This window comes from Macaca nemestrina, chromosome 1 (genome assembly GCF_043159975.1).
Source record: "Macaca nemestrina isolate mMacNem1 chromosome 1, mMacNem.hap1, whole genome shotgun sequence".
In the NCBI taxonomy this organism is placed as follows: Eukaryota; Metazoa; Chordata; class Mammalia; order Primates; family Cercopithecidae; genus Macaca; species Macaca nemestrina.
This window is the reverse complement of record NC_092125.1, coordinates 30,416,371-30,434,050: the sequence shown is the minus strand read 5'-3', so window position 1 is coordinate 30,434,050 and position 17,680 is coordinate 30,416,371. Positions and strand designations below refer to the sequence as shown.

General features: G+C 33.5%; 1 protein-coding gene across 4 annotated transcripts in view; it reads right to left on the bottom strand.

The window, feature by feature from the left end:
* Window positions 1-17,680, bottom strand: part of LOC105484417 (SUN domain containing ossification factor) — an 82,843-nt gene that overhangs the window by 31,911 nt on the left and 33,252 nt on the right. For 3 of the 4 annotated variants that reach the window (XR_988916.2, XM_071069564.1, XM_011745967.2), the window contains exons 7-15: window positions 13,971-14,094; window positions 12,943-13,067; window positions 12,385-12,452; window positions 6,420-6,527; window positions 4,797-4,902; window positions 2,796-2,816; window positions 2,536-2,591; window positions 1,958-2,049; window positions 1,082-1,147 (exon numbers count right to left, since the gene is read on the bottom strand). Coding sequence is in view for 3 of the 4 variants with exons in the window: in XM_071069564.1 (XP_070925665.1) it covers window positions 1,082-1,147; window positions 1,958-2,049; window positions 2,536-2,591; window positions 2,796-2,816; window positions 4,797-4,902; window positions 6,420-6,527; window positions 12,385-12,452; window positions 12,943-13,067; window positions 13,971-14,094 (766 nt within the window). In the remaining variant the exon portion in view is untranslated. The remainder of the gene's footprint in view (window positions 1-1,081; window positions 1,148-1,957; window positions 2,050-2,535; window positions 2,592-2,795; window positions 2,817-4,796; window positions 4,903-6,419; window positions 6,528-12,384; window positions 12,453-12,942; window positions 13,068-13,970; window positions 14,095-17,680) is intronic. The other variant, XM_011745968.3, reaches the window with a different exon arrangement.

Below are 17,680 nucleotides of genomic sequence, written 5' to 3'. Positions count from 1 at the left end.
ATACTGAACTGATATGTAACAAAGTTGAATATTACTTTGCAATCACGAAAGATTTTCCTTCTACAGGTATTTTTAACACTCTTTTTCCCATTCCCTAGAAAGTCCACTGAAATCTTCACTCTTCTATGGAGGGGGAAGGAGGCAAGAAAGAAAGAAAGAAAGAAAGAAAAGGCTAAAAAGAGAGATGAAAGAGGAGATTTTAACTCTATATACTGTGGCTACACAAAATATCAACTTAAGTATTTAGATTACTGGTTGAATATCTAAAAACGTTATAAAGTCAATGTTCACACTGACATTGGAATTCAAGTAATTCAATTCACTAAGAGCAAAAAGTGACAAGCACAAGCAACTCGTCTTCTATTTTACCAAGATTTGTTTTTATTAAATTAATAATTTTCAAATAAAAAGAAAACTACTTCTAGTTAATTTTACATTTTTCAGAAATAATCAAAAACATCATTGAAATATACCTACACAGAATCTAACCATGAAAAATAAAGTGTCAGTTGGGTAATGGTCTTTTCAGTAGTCTCCTTAGTGAGCCTACCACTACTACCACTAGGCTGGGATTATATTTTGGAATAACAACAAACTAAACCACTAGTATATCTTATTCACTGCTTCTTAGTGTACAAAGAGTATATTATTACTAGTATTCTTATTGGTATTCATTATTATCATGGTAGGAGCACCCTTTATATTTTGTAACTAAATGGCAAACTAACCATATTTATAGATTAACTGTTGTATGGCTGTTTTAATAATTCTTCCCCCAAGAAAATCCACAGCCCTTTCTTCACTATAAGGAATTTGCCCCAAAATGTGAGTGCCTAATTCGAGTAGAAGAAACACCTTTATTATGCTTGCTTTTGTCTCTCTCCTCTTTCTTTTCATATATTTTTCTTATCGCATTTCTATAAAAATACTTTTCAAAAGACAGTATCTTTTATTTCAACTCAAAGTTCAATACTGGGAGAAGTCTCCTCAACCATACTATGACAAAATGTCCATGTGTATCAGAATGAAAAAGTTGAGAAATGCTTTAGTAGACCGAAGAGAAAATCCTCAAAATACTCACTTGTAGCAGAACCAAGAAGATTTTTTGAGGATTTATCCTCTCCAGTATTATAATCCAGTGGATAATCTGTTTAAAAAGAAAACAAAAGTAATTATGCTGAGATCTAGCTCCAATGATAACATATTTAAAAGCTCAAATTATTGTCCTGTCAAAGTCAGCTAACATTTAAAACATTTTATAATAAATATGAATCATATATCTAAAACATGTTCACAAAAAGCACATAAGATTAAGAAACCATTTAACAAACAAATATAAACCAAGGAAAATAACTGTAATGCTTACCAGAATTTTAACTACATTTATAAGACTTTTTTATTCAAGTTTTCAATATACTTTACCAACTCTTAGTCAATGTCTTCATTTCACGCTTGAGAAAATTTAGATTGTTCAAACAATAGTATAAGACATCTTAAAACAAGGACTTAAATTGGAAATGGAGAATGTCATAAAACTTTCCTCCACCTCTGTAGAGTCACATGATTTCTCAATGGCTCACAGGAGGCCAAAATGTGCTTGCTCTTAGGCTCATGGGAAATCAAAGGAATTAAAGCTCATTTCTACTATTTCAGTATCTTGTGAGTTTAACAGATTTTTGGCCCTGGCATACGGATATAATCATAATTTATACTATTAATACTATAGAAGGGAGTTTCAGTTACAAATAACTGATAAACTTGGAAAGCAATACGATTACAAGGCAATCATATTAGAAAACAGATTTAAGTAAAAGTTGATTAGAGTTAAAAGCAACAAAACAAAAGCCTGAAGACAACAGTCATATTGATTTAAGTAATCTATACTCCCCCATTACTATTCAATTTTTAAAAAGTAAAAAAAAATATACCTAACAGTCATCTGTTTGATGTCACTTACCATAGTCCTCATCAAATAGTTCCTGGCGTTCTGAGTGATACTGGGAATCAGCAATTTCTTCATATTCTTCCACCATGCTAGTGCCAAATACCCTATATAAACAACAATTTCATTAAAGAGTTCCAAAACAAAACACTCATTAAGACTAATCTCTTCACAATATGACAAACATCAACTTTGGTCATATTTTGAGGGCCACTGGCTTTTGGACTTAAAAATAATGGCTGTTCCTTACATTTTAGTCATCTACGGTTTCAATTAAAATGTAACACTAATCTATTTAAGGCATTTAGAAATATAATGGATGAGTTTTTATATCAGTCTAAAATGTTTCTGTGTAATATCATCATAGCAAAATAGCAAGCAAGTTAAAACAAATATACAAAATGAGGTTAATTTTTAAAGAGGGTATTTTGACATTTTTCCAAAATGCATTCAAAAGAAAGAAAGTTTCAGTTTTTATTTCCATGGTATTAACTAACATAAGAGAAAATTATTTCTTCAATTTAAATATATCGAAAATTTTGTTTATCAATTTTTTTAAAAGCACTCAATAAATGTATTTTGTTCTGCATTACCTTATAAGGCTTAATGGACAAAAGTGCTCTGATCCAAAATGTGATACCAACTCAACCTAAAGAATAAAAGCACATAAAATGGGAAGCCAGCAGACAGCATGTAAGAACATCTAACAATATACTCACTTTTTTCATTATAACATTTCTAAACATTTCTATAAAGTCCTCATTTTCCCCAAAATCAATAATTGTAAAGTTTTTGTAATGCATTAATATGCCATGTCCTGTTATTTAATAGTGCAAAAGAGAAGGTTGCTAACCTTTATGTACTTGATGAACATCTGAAGCAAGAGAAAGGAAAAGAAAAAGAAATCAGTTCCAAAGTCTAGACATCATGCAATAAGCAACTTCAAATACTTGTAAATTATGTTGTATAAAGTATAGAAAGCAATGTCATGTGATGGATAACACTGTAGTATTCTTAATTCCTTGAATAAAAGCAATGATTTAAATTTTTGCCATCACAACCTGAAAGTATAATCTAAATGACTGCAATGAAATAAATTAACTTTAAGGTTATAAGTTAAATGATCTGCAAGCCATTGCTGTTATTTTATATAACTGTTAGAAAGCATTCTAAAAGCAATTAATAAACAGTATCTAGAAACTATCTTTTACTTTAAGTATTACAGACATGTATCAAGTATATATCCATATATGAATTTATTGATACATATGCACATATACATATATATTGTACACATATACATATTGATAACAGTCCATTATGAAATGGTATTTATACTTGTATACTATTATATATAACTTATTTCAGGGAAAGCATGAATTTTTGGTATGCTATGTTATTTCAAGTACAACTTACAGAAGTGGAAGATATATATCAATTGGTCTTTCAAATGTATACTATTAAAAAGTAGTAGATTTGGGTGTAGTTCTTTTAGGATAAGGAAAATCCAGGTAAAAAACTTATATAACATTATTACCATAAAACGAAAATCAGAAAGTAATTTTTCCCTGCTTTTCATCAGTTGTAAGTAAATGTTTCTTGCTTTTAGACTCAACTCTACCAAAGAGGGTTTTTTATAAAACTAATATTTAAAATGCTCTATAATCTCCCACCACAAAAGGAAGAAAGTGGAAAGTTTTGTAAGGCATTTTTTTATGTTTCCAATAAAATATCCTTCCATTATTAACAAAGTAAATGGTACAAAGAATAATTCTCTAAAATTATTTCATTTGAGTTATCTTACTTGCAAAATTAAATAAGATTTTGTTACCTAGTAAATGACTTTTAACATTTTTGCTTCTTCGTAGTGCAGAAAGTGTACTGTATAAAGTCATTAATTGTTTCAGCACCCATTTTAAAAGGAATTGAAAACATTCTTAATTTTTTTGAATTAATAATTTTATTGAATTATTAACTGAGAATATCAACTGTATTTTAAAAATAGAATTTAGCATTTTTATAATGAGATTAAGAATACTACAAGTTTACCTATTAACAGAAGTCGATTTAAAACATGCTTTAAAAAGAGACGGTAAAATCACAGAAGACAAAATTAGGTAGCTGTAAGTTCTCACATTTAAAGAAGAAAGGACAGAAATTAGAACTGCGGCCATTCCAAAAATGTCATAATATTAAATCAATAGTACTTTAAGATATGGCTATAATTTTAAAGAAAAAAAAGAAGAGGGAAGGAAGGAGTAAGAACTTTCCCTATTTTGTCTAACCCAATTCAAAAGTGGTAGTTTTACTTGATTAGCTGGTAGAAGCAGCAGTGGAAATACAGAACATCAGTGTTTAAAAGTCTGTTTTATTTGAAACTGGTACTTGGACACAGAATATTTCATTTGGCTATACAACGAAAAAGACAAAAGCTGTAACAATGCCAAGTAAGTGGACATTAAAGATGAAATGATCTAAGAATCAGAGTCTAATAAGAAATTACACCTGCTTTAAAGACTTCACTTACCAGCAATGATTTCAGTTTCAAAATAGAAAGAGATATACTATGAAGATGACATTTTGCATAAAGACTCAAAAGACTTAAATAGTTATAATCTGGAATTTTATCAGAGCCATAAATAACAAAAAGCTGGCCTAGGCTTCCAGCAATACAAAAGGGAATGTAGCAATATTTCACTCATGAAATAATATACCCAAGTAAGAACTATCTATTAAGTGGTATAGTATAGTCTATTTCTTAATTTTTCTGATTTCTAAAAAGATGAGGTGTATAAAGTGTGAATAACACATATATTTTCAATATAGAACATAGTCCTGTATGTGTAAACATTACCTTGACATATTTTGCATACATCTGTTCATCTAAAGGGAAACTCTGTACATTCCGCTCATCTCTACCATGAAAAGTACCCAGCTTAATCCACTTATTTGTTGGATATCTACAAAATATAAAAAATATGTTTTCTAAAAATTATAAACCACACATTGAGAGGTTCCATCATATTTTCAAAATACAATTTTTTTCCTTTCCAGGTGAACATGCTGGCTTAACAGTTTAATACATAAATACATACATTTAATAAATACATTTTCTTTTCCAACTAAACTGACAGGTTTCTCTTTACGAGGAAAGAATGCCTTGAAAAATCACTCCATTACTAAAAGGTAAGACTAGTGCCACTTCTTGGGGTTTGGGAGGAAGTTTTAGAACAGAAAGTCACCAAGAGACTGTCTTGGAAGAAGGTGGCACAACTCTTTACATACTGACATGTGTGTAATAATGTAAAGTATAAATACAAGTACTGATGGAAAGAGAATGGGAAGAAAAAAACTTTTAAAATCACATCTGAGTTTGATATATCTGTTTCCCTTTAAAGGGGAATTTAATATCTAATATAAAAGTCTAAAACTATTGTATCTGTTTACTGAAACATTATAAGAACTCCTCAAAATAATGAGTCCTCTCACCATATTAAAAAAAAATACACTTTACTTATCAGAGCTGTGTATGTTCATTTGACATATAAGAAAATTGCAGCTGAGAGAAAAGGAAGTGATCTGAGCAAGGGTAGTGGCAGGATAACAGACAGAATTCTCAAGAGGTCTTGAGAACTAATTTCAAAAACTGTATATATGCAATGCTGAATGTGAGGTGAAGGAAGAAACATCAAGGAAAACCCTTAATGATCAATGACAAAACAAAAGTGCCATAAATAAACAGCATCCTACATGGCATATCGTGGACACTCAAAAAGTATTTATGAAATGATGTAACACCTCTGTTGAACGAAAAATAACATGTACACATTGAAAAAGATATGTGTAAAAGATGAGAGTATTTCCAGGATGTAAAAAGTAAATATTTTTATAGAATTAATAAATAAGTGCATAGTAAAGACTGGAAGAAATATATTAAAATGCTAATAAGGGCCATCTCTGGTTGACAAAATGCAGTTCTAGTCTAAATTCCTCACAACATGTTTATTTCTTTTATAATCACACATGTATAAAAAAAGTTTTAGAATATATTTTAATAAAAATATACCTCATAGTATAAAGAACCTATACATGTATGTTTTTAATAACTTTTAAAAGAAATGTTTAGAAGCAAGAGAGCATAATGACTGAAAGTGAGGACTCTGAAGTCAAGAGTTGTAGTTCTGAATCTTGGTTCTCAAACTCACAAGTCATGTGACCTGGGCAAGCTACTTAATCTCCCCTTTTCTGTTTCCCCACACTATAAGAGTATAATATCATATGGTTATGTTTAAAGCATCATATGAGCTAATCAAAGTAAAAGGTAAGTGATTAACAAGAGCCTACAATGCAGTCGTATTATCGCTATTACAAACTGACCTTTAAAAAATAAATGGACTGAAGTCAAAATAGTGACCCACTTTTTTGTTTTATTTCAGAGATCCAACACAGACCCTACAGACACAGCTTTAGAATTTACCTGTCACTGATAGAAACCAGAAAATCTTTAGGAGTAGAAGAAAATAATTCATAATTTGCAATATCAAGCTGCTTTACTTGAATTGGTTCACAAAGTTCAATAACAAACCTTCAAAAAGAACAAAAGACAATTACTTAAACCAATCAACAGTTCATTTTAAATATGACATTAACAGTTTCCATAAATTAGACTACCATGAAAAGTTGTTCATTAAAATGTTAAGGAGGGTATGTAGCCTGAGTTGTCTATACGAAACATCTTTAAATACTTCCCAAGGATATCATTAGTGGGGCAAAAAAAAAAAAAAAAACCAGTAAATAAAACAATATTGATTTTGCTCCACCATCGTTTTTAAAAGATTCTTTTTTTAGATAACACTCATTCTTGGAGAAGGGATGACTTTCCTAAAAACAGACAGTGATGGTGTAAAATGACTAGTCTGGAGGACAGTTTGGCATATACATTGCCTTAAAAAGTTATCATAGTCTTCGATTTAGTTCTCAGAAATTTATCTTAAGGATTCAAAGCTTCAGATGTCCACCTTTGTATATATATTTTGCTATATTGAAGCACACCAGTCTATAAGAGCGGGGGGGGGGGGGGAGGAAATCAACTTAAATATTTAGCAAAAAGAATTAACAAATTATGGTTCATCCAGACAATGAAATACTAAGCAGCCATTAAAACTGGTACTAAAACCTATTATTTCATTTACATAAAAATCTAGAGACTGTAAACTAATTTACAGTAACAGAAAGCAGATCTGTAATTGCTGTGGGAGAAGAGAGTTTGTGAGAAATTACAAAGAGGTATGATGAAACTTTTGGGAATGATGGATGTTTGTTATCTTTATGGTGGTGATGATTTCAGATACATAAATGTCAAAACTTACCAAATTATACACTTTGACATGTAGTTTATTGTACATGCAATTTACTGTACGTCAACTATACCTCAAAAAAGCTCTTTTTTTTTAAATGATGCTATGATTTACATTTATTAACATGCAAAGATGTCAAAAATACTGCTGCTTAGGAAAAAATTAAAAGTATGGTTCCATGTGCATAAAATTGAATATAGCACAGCATTGGGGGAAAATAAATACCCATGACATCTAACACTCTAATCACTGCTTTGATAAATTATCAAAGGAGATTTATAGAAAGACAATTAAATGCTAAATAAATCAAAAGCATTATAATTAAGATAGTGTTTAATCTTGGAGAGCAACAGACTTAAGTCCCAGGAGATGGTTAAAAAACAAAATCAGGTTTCAGAGAAAGGCTCATGAAGAGAGGAAACTAACACCTGCTGAATGCTTACTCTGGATCAGATACCATATTTTATGATTTTTACCCATCCTTTGATTTAATTCTTACAACCAAATTGCAAGGGATATTATCACCATTTCATAGAATAAATCAATAAACACTAATTGACTACTACACATTTTTCCCCAGGATGTAGCTGAGCATATAGCTGTCCATCAGAGACTGTATCCTAAGCTCAGTCATGTTTATTAGTTCTCAAGGGTCTATCTAGCCAGCATGTTATGACTAAAAAAGTAAAATGTATTGGCTGGGTGCAGTGGCTCACGCCTGTAATCCCATTACTTTGGGAGGTTGAGGCGGGCAGACTACTTGAGGTGAGGAGTTCAAGACCAGCCTGGCCAACATGGTGAAACCCCATCTCTACTAAAAATGCAAAAATTAGCCAGGCGTGGAGGCGGGTGCCTGTAATCCAAGCTACTTGGGAGGCTGAGGCAGGAGAATCGCTTAAACACAGGGGGTGGAAGCTGCAGTGAGCTGAGACTGTGCCACTGACTCCAGCCTGGGCAACAGAGCGAGACTCTGTCTCAAAAAAAAATTACGAAAGTAACATGTAATAAAAAGGATCAGAAATTTTTTAATGGAAAAAAAATTGGTAGAGAAGGTCTAATTCTCCATAGAAACCACCGAAGAATCTGCATATTAATTACTAGAAAATAAGGCAATATAAGAAGGTAGTCCGATATAAGATCCATATGTAAAAACTGCATAATTGTATACAACAAAATGTAATTTTAAAGAGATATCATTTACAATAGTAACAAAACAAAATTTTTTAAAAAGCTGCCCGGGAAGAAAATTAACCAAAGATATGTAATGCTTTCACGGAAATTTTTAAAAAAATAACTTTATTGAAAGACATTAAAGACAACAAAGAAAGATATGCCCTGCTTATGGATAAAAAACCTCAGTATCTGAAAGTCATTTAAAGATCCAATAAAATTCCAAACAAAATTCCCATATGACATTCAAGGAATTCAAAAGGGAAAGTCTAAGATTTATTTTTTTACTGATTTTTTTTTTTTAGACGGAGTTTCACTCTTGATGCCCAGGCTGGAGTGCAATGGCGCAATCTCAACTCACTGAAACCTCCACCTCCTGAGTTCAAGCAATTCTCCTGCCTCAGCCTCCCGAGTAGCTGGGATTACAGGTGACTGCCACCACACCCAGCTAATTTTTTGTATTTTTAGTAGAGATGGGGTTTCGTCATGTTGGCCAGGCTGGTCTCAAACTCCTGACCTCAGGTGATCCACCCACCTCAGCCTCTCAAAGTTCTGGGATTACAAGTGTGAGCCACCGCACCTGGCCAAAAGTCTAACATTTATAAGAAAAACCAGAAGCAGAAGAATAGCCGAGTGAGTCCTGAAGTACAAAACTTGCCTTATCAAATATTAAGAGCTACAAAGCTAAGTGGTGTCATTGCAGGTAATGGTAAATTGACCAATGAAAGAGAACAGAGAATACAAAAAAACAAAATGTATATAAGGGAACTTAACAATAAAGGTTGCACTCGAAATCAGAGGGGAACATGTAAACTACTGAATAAACAACTATCTAAACAGAAAAAATGGGGAGAAGGAATGAACCCTTCCTGTATACCATAAATAATATAAAACTATAAACAATTTCAGGAGAATAAAAACCTAATATAAAGTGCAAAGTTTTTAAATTCTAGGAAATACACGAAATAATATCTTTATAACCTCAGGGCAGGGAGAAATCTCTGACATTAAAAACAGAAAATCCCAACATTGTAAGATAGATAAATTCAACTATGTGAAAATTAAAATAGTTCGTTTCCTCAAAGGACACTATAAGCCACGTGCAGTGACTCACATCTGTAATACCAGGGCTTTGGAGGCTGAGGTGAAAGGATCGCTTGAAGCTCGGTGTTCAAGACTAGCCTGGGCAACATGGCAAGACCCTGTCTCTGCAAAAAGTTAAAAAATAAATTAGCTGGATGTGGTGGCACGCTCCTGGGACACCATGGCACTGCACTCCAGCTTGGGCAAAAGAGTGAGACTCTGTTTCAAAAAAAAAAAAGGCGGGGGGGGGGCTACTATAAAGAAATTAAAAGGACAGTCCATAAACTAGAGAAGGAAGATAAGTGTAACATACACAACTTAAATGTCCTATCCAGAGTTCTACAAAATAGACTAAGTTGTGCCCATTCTATAAGACAAAATGCCAAGTCTATCTAGACTTCTACTAGACAATAAGAAAAATCAAACACATAAATCAACAGAAAACAGAGGAAAAGATAGACTGCACATGAGAGGAAAAACTGAATGGCAAACACATGAAGATATGCTCAATCTCATTAGTGATCAGGGACTGACACCTCTCTAGGATACAAGTGCCATGGCAACAGAGATCTCAGTTTATGTTGTGAAAAAATGTTTTTCTAGTATCAGCGGCATAACAGGTACTCAATAAATATCAAATCAAAACATGAAAGAATAGGAAGACTCGGTATTCTAAAATGTCACTTAACCCAAAATTCATCTACAGAGTTGATAAAATTCCAATGGAAATGTCAGCATTTTTTATAGCACTTAAGATAATTCTAAAATTTAAAAGAAAAAACAATGGGGCAATAACAGTGAAGACACTTCTGAAGAGGATGAGGTATACAAATTCACTCTTTCAGATGTTAAGACTTATAAAGCTATTGTTAGAGAGTGTGGTCTTACTGTTCCCTTAGATGGGGTTGGGGCGGGGGGGTGGAATCTACTTAAACCAGGTGAAATCAGTTAAAGATGTTCTGAGGCTCTTGAATCACACAATGAAAAGACACATACATAAATGTGCAAAAAGTAATATATAAATACATACCTACAAACATAAATATAATCATGTGTCACTTAACAGGGATACATCTGAGAAATGCATCAGTAGGTGTTTTGTCACAATCACAGAGTGTACTCACACAAACCTAGATGGTATAGCTTATTTATACATCTAGGCTATACAACTATTGCTCCTAGGCTACATACTTGTAGAGCATGTTGCTGTATTAAATATTGTGGGCAACTGTAACACAATGTTAAGTATTTGTATGTCTAAACATAGAAAAGGCATAGTAAAAATACGGTATTATAACCTACGGGACTACCTTCATACATGCAGTCCATCGTTGACTGAAATGTGTCACCCTATATGACATATACCATACATGCTGTCTGGCAGAAACATTAAAATACAAATGGGTAGCTATGATCACTCATTCTGCAAACCATAATAAAAAAATGACTGCTTCATATGACTTCATCCCAGCATGGCTTTGCTTGAAATACAAAATTTTTGAGCATAAAAATTTGTCACTGACAATAGAGGCTTTTACAAATAAAAACAAAAACCTCAAAATATTTAGATTATTATCTCAAATAATCATTTCTTCAATTCAATTTACAAATTGAATGGCATAAGGAAAAATTAAGTTTTCAAAATCCATCCCTTACTCCCCCTCCCCTTAAGTAGTATGATTTATTTTCAAGTTGAATCTAAACGTGCACATTTCCAAAAGAAATGAAAGCCAAGAGTAGAAAAGAATAAGCATTATTTTTAAGGTTTAAAGAGTGCCTCCTTAAGTTAAAAAAAATTTTATTAATTCATTAATTCATTCAATCTAGTGAATCAACACGATGGTGGTTTTCCTCAGTTCTTTTTCAAACAGCTGCTTTCTGCAATAAAATCAAGTAATCTAATAGAACTGTTAGTATATCACATTAATTTCCCCCATATATCTTTTCCTTTTCCTATATACTTAGTTAATGGCACAATCATAGATCCAAGCAGTGAAGCCAAAATTCCAGGAAATTTCCTGGGTGCCTCTCTCTTCTTCACATCCAAATACCAACCAAAAGCTGCCAATTTTAACTGCCATAAACCTCTTTCAGATATATTCCTCTCCTCTGAATCCAACTTGCCTATGTCTTAATTATAGTCCTTATTTCTCACTCAGGTTATGACAATAGGTTCCAAACCATGCTTACGATTCCATTCTGTAGGCCACCCTTTGAGGACAAGCCTTCCTAAAATGCCAGTGAGATCATGTCACTTCCTTACTTAAATCAAATACTGTACTTCATGGTCTTTAAGTTCAAAAATGTTTAAGTTGGGTATACATAGCACCGAATGGCCTACTTATAGATAAATGAATGCTCCAGGCTTATGTTCCACCCCTACTCTCATGGCACCTTTCTTCTTGTAATACCTAACAGTCACCCAGAAGAAACATACTCCTTTTCAGCATTACCCCCTTATTCTTATAGTTCCTGAATACTTCTGACTCATTCATCTGCCACTTCCTATTAATCCTTCAAGGTTCAGCTCAGGAATTACCTCTTCCAGGAAGCCTTCTCTCATCTCCTCTTCCAGTTACACATCATCACTCTTTCAACAACACCCTTTCAACAGTACTTTTTATACCATTTCATAATTGCTTAACCAGGTCTGTCACTTTTTTCTTTTTGTGACCTCCTCAAAAGGAAAGGAAGGCATTCTGTCCTCAGTTTTTCATAGTATCAGCACTAATCAATCATAAATGCTTATTAAATGATTAACCCTAATGCAAAAGCTTAATATAATATGCATATATACGCAGAATGTACTCCTTAAAACTGTCTATTACTCACCAAATTTTAGTGCTGCAAGGATTCAACATATAAAGATCCATATTTTCTATAAGAATAGCAGATGTGCTCTATTTTAAAAAGAGGAAAGGAAACAAATTACTTTAGGAATAATGAAGTAAGTATTTATTTTAACTTTAAAGTTTTCTAGGACTTCTGTATTTTTAGATCTTAAGTACACCTAAGACTTTAAAACACTCACTTGGGAAAAAAGCATAAAAGTAGCTAAGATTCACCATTCATGCCTACAGCATTAAATTAGTGTTACGACAGTACATTTAAAATTCAATGTCTGTTACTTTAAAGAAAAAAATAATATTTTAGTTATTTCCTTTTTAAAATTTCATACGGTTTTTAAAAGTTAAAAAATGCAGGGTAAAATATATCAGTGAATATAAATAAGAATTCATACAAGATAATGTTTTGAAAAGCATATTCTGCTTTTGTTAGGGAATAAGGAAAATATCTCACATTAAAATATAGTTCCCAGTAAACAAATGCCTATATTTTTAAAAGTTGTTAATTTCCTATATATATAAAATTTTATACTTAAGTACCTACCTTGGCTTCTGGATTAGCTGCTAGAATTTTGGCACCGCATTCTACTGAGGCATAATTATTCCGATTTTTCTGGACCTTTTTGGTGGCATGTGAACCTCCATTAGAAGTTGGATGCATTGACTGACCTGCAGACAAACCTTATTATAAATATACATATATTTGATTATGACTGAAAATACCTCTAGCAACACTGATCTCAAAAGCAATAAGCTGTCTTCTAGAAAAGAATAGGTTTTAACACTTGAGAGAATATTTTAAAAATTCACAAAAAATCAGTGCTCCACCTCAACAGCTTTAAAATATCCCCCAGAAACAAATTAACTACAAAATTCTACATTAATTTATGTCTAAGTAATATAACACAAAATGAAGCTTGTCCATGAGAATCAAAGCTTTCTGTATTTACATCTATTATAAACATCTATTAAGGATGTATTTTTAAAATTATTATTATTTTTTTACACTCTGGGGTACACACGCAAGACGTGCAGGTTTGTTACATAGGTAAACATGTGCCACGGTGGTGTGCTGCACCTAACAACCCATCACACAGGGAATAAATTAACTATAATTTTAGTCACCCTCCTCTCCCTCATAACATAAGCAAGCTTTTCTTTAGGTATGTTCTTGAAACACCATATGTAAAACACCTTTTGGTAAGTTAAAGAATATTTTAAACTCAAGGATTTTATGCAAGTTCTTTTTGAGTTCCACATGAATTTTAAAATAGCTTCCATGCCTCAATTTTCCTTGTATTAACTGTGATGGAAATCACTGCTATGCCTTATTTTATGCTCGCTTAATAATTTACAAGAATGGATTTCAATTAAAACTAGAACTGTATGTAATTATATACAGGTACATGATATATGGATGGATCAACAGCAACTTGGTAAGTTTCACCTTTAAAGTTTTCAAAAGTAAGTTTTATTTTGTTTTACCAATCAAAAAAAGAAAGCATATTAAAACTACACCATAAACTTAAAAAAAAAAAAGAAAATGTTTAAAGAACTCAAATACTTCCTTACTTTTTTCTTTTTCTACTTCCATAACTTTCTTCTTCCATTCATCAAATGTTGGTATATCTTCCGGATCTTTGGGACTTGTTACAGATGTAGGGTCAATGTCTCCTGGTTTTGTATAATCAGAGCTCTGAAAGAAACACCAAAAAATAAGAAGACTTCAACTTTCAAATAATACAAATAAATTTTAGAAATAAATACAAATGTTTCTGTCAAATTAAAGTTCCAATTTATAATGAATGATTATATTTTGAAAAAATAAAAAAGGTAAAAAGAAAAGTTTTGGTTTACTGAAAGGTTGAATTTCTCTTGAGATAATTAAAACATTCTATTTAGGATGTGTTCCTTCACTTGTTAGTGATATAAGCATAGGTCGTTAAAAAAAATAATTACAATTACTCATACATAGTCTATACAAATGAATAAATTGTATACTTGCCATGCATCCACCTTAAAATATAAGTTAAGATAATACATCCATTAAAGGAATCTAGATAATTTTAGATGTTTTATTTCCACAAAATCCTTAAAAAGAAACACTGTGTACACAAAAATTTTAAGGCGCATTAAAAAATCTAAATGTGAAAAAACAAGACTTTACATTTTAGAAGAAAATTTAAAAATCTTTATAAATCATGTTAACAAGATGCAGAATGCATATATCATTTTTAAAAGCTGATACATTTGGCTAGGCTAACCATAAATGACACGGAAGAATAAGTCACACACTGAGAGCAGTATCTGCAATACATTCAGTCAACAAACTATTATCAAGTATAAAGAGTATCAACAAATCAAATAAGGGGATGGGGTGGGTGGGAAGCAAAGAATAAAATCAATAAATCCACAAAAAGATATACAATTCAGTAATAATCATGGAATCCAAATGAAAGCCTGAGATATCATATAAATCAGTGGTCTACAATCTTTCTGAAACCAGTGGCTAGTTTCATGGAAAACCATTTTCCCATGGACGGGGTAGGGAGATAATTTTGGGATGAAACTGTTCCACCTTAGATCATAAGGCATTAGATTCTCATAAGGAATGCACAACCTAGATCCCTCACATGTGCAGTTCACAATAGAGTTCACACTCCTATAAGATTCTAACACCACCACTGATATGACAGGAGGCAGAATTCAGGCGATAATGCTTGCTTACCCACCACTCACCACCTGTCGTGCAGCCTGTTTCCTAATAGGCCATGGACTGGTGCTGGTCTGCGGCCTGGGGGTTGGGGCATGCTGAGATAAATTATACAAATCTAATGGAGTTTAAAGTGTGATAGTCTGTGGCGACGTGTGAAATGTCTGTTGAGCCAAGAGAAATCTATCAGACTGCTAAAAGTTTTAAAATTTAACAATATTAAGATGTGCATAATCCCTAAATACACCCCATGTATAAATCTAAGTGAAAACACTCACGTGTCCAAAAGATATGATAAGAATGTTCATTAGAGCATTGCTTTTAATACCAAAAATAATAACCTAAACATCCATTAAATGAGGAACAGATAAACTGTAGTAGTCACTATAAACAGAGCAGTGGAAACAATGAACGAATCTCAAAAACAATGTTGAATAAAATGTTACTTATGGCAAGAACATCATTTATATTAAACTATGCCATATAATATTTATTGTTTATACTTATTGAAAAACTCTAAAACTAAACAAAAAACCACTAAATTCAAGATAGTGATTATATCTGAAGACAAGAGAAGGAATATTGGGGAAGGGCACACAATCTTGTGACTTTTTTCCCTCTTAAACTGAATAATGAATACACAGACATTTATTCCATTATTGAATCATGTCTAAAACAAAGTTTTGATGTATTCATTAACACTATCTTGAGAAGTGTACAAAATCTATTAGATAGCAAACTCTGGTAAACAATATAAGTCTCATTTATTTGCTATATAAGAGCATACTTTTGAGCACTAACATGAAATATTCACAACTTCTGGGACTATTTCTTTTTTTCTTCAAAGGAAGTAGAGTCATTTCCAAACCCCCTTTTGGAAGACAGCAATTTGGTCCCCACCCAACTTCCATCTTAGAGTGCTTTACAGAACAAGTTGATTTATTAAATGAAGTCTATAGCTATTTAAAACAACACATGGCAGAAAAAGATAAAAGAGCTAGTATTACTACTAATTTAACTTTTTCAATTAGATAACAAAAATCTAGTTTGAATATAAGGAAGGAGACAGGACTTGATTGATTCCCCAGGCAGGGCTCAGACACTGAACCATATGGATGACTAGATAAAACAGGCCAGGAGCAGTTTCCATAAGACACGCCCACCAGCATGCCTTGTCAATTTAGCATTGCCATGGCAACACCTAGAAGTTACCACTCCTTTCCATGACAAGGATCCAGCAACCTGGAAGTTACCACCATTTTCCTAGAAATTTCTGCATAAACCACCCCTTAAATTTGCATATAATTAAAAGCGGGTATAAATATGCAGAACTGCCTCTGAGCTGCTACTCTAGGCACCCTGCCGGGTAGCCCTGTTCTACAAGGAGCAGTACCTCTGCTGCTGCTGTATAAAGCCACTTCAATAAAAGTTGCTGTTTAACACTACCAGCTCGCCCTTGAATTCTTTCCTAGGTGAAGCCAAGAACCCTCCTGGGCTAAGCTGGGGGCTTCTCTGTCCTGAAACATCTGGTAACCACGAAGGGATGAAGAAAGCAGAGATGGTGGTGAGAGGAAGAGAGGCAAGATGATGCAACAGCAGAGATGGAGAGAAGGTGATTGGCAAGAGCCAATGAGAGATGGCAGTCAGAGAAGCAGTGAGAAAACAGCAAGGGACAAGAGACAGCAGTTAACAAGACAGCGAGAGATGGCAGTGTGTGAGATGAGCAGAGAGGTAACTAAGCAGAGCTGTAATGCCTGAGCTCTAACACTAATCAAAGGCTCTTTTGAGAGCCACCATTTTTCCTGGCAGACAGCACAGCTGAGCAGATGAGAAAGTGGCCATAGTGCCACTGCCTCATATAGGACCCACTGCTCTGACAGGCAGACCAGTAGGTCACCAGTCCCTGTGCAAGCTCCTCCCACTGCAGCAGCTGAGCCCACTCTAGATGAGGGAACCTGGAGGGACCTTCGCCCAAGTCCCATGGGGAAGACTGGTCACATTTTGGCTTCCGTGGATGGGTGTGTCCCCTCTACCACCCCCCATAATATCAGATAAGCTAGGGAACAAAAACCTTTGGCTAAGTGGTCAGTTAAAAGCCCCCATCATTAGTGTGCCCTGAAACATATCCTAAGCACTTCTTCCACTGGTTCTCGCCCTTCTATTTTATTATTCCACCAGTCATTCCATTTTCAATCCTAAAATGTATGCACTCTTATTGTTTGCTTTTAACTTTCTGTTAACTGTATGTGGGCAACTGTTTAAGGTGGGACACTTAGTTGTGAGAGGTTCCCCCAGTGTGTTGACTGTGGGACATGAGAGTCACACTCTGTGACCTCAACTTGATTGTGGGACACTGCTGGTTGCACCCGGGGCACACCAGGTTTTTCGGCATTAGTGAGGGGACCCTCATTGGCTGAAATGCAGGCACTCTGGGTTTTCAGCATTGGTATTCTAGACTGCACCCCAGATGCTCTGGGGTTTCTGGCATTAACATTCCCTTTAGGACTGTGGGTTATAGCCCCTCTCCCTAGGAGAATATTAGTCTTGACCTTTTGTGTCCTAAAGTTAA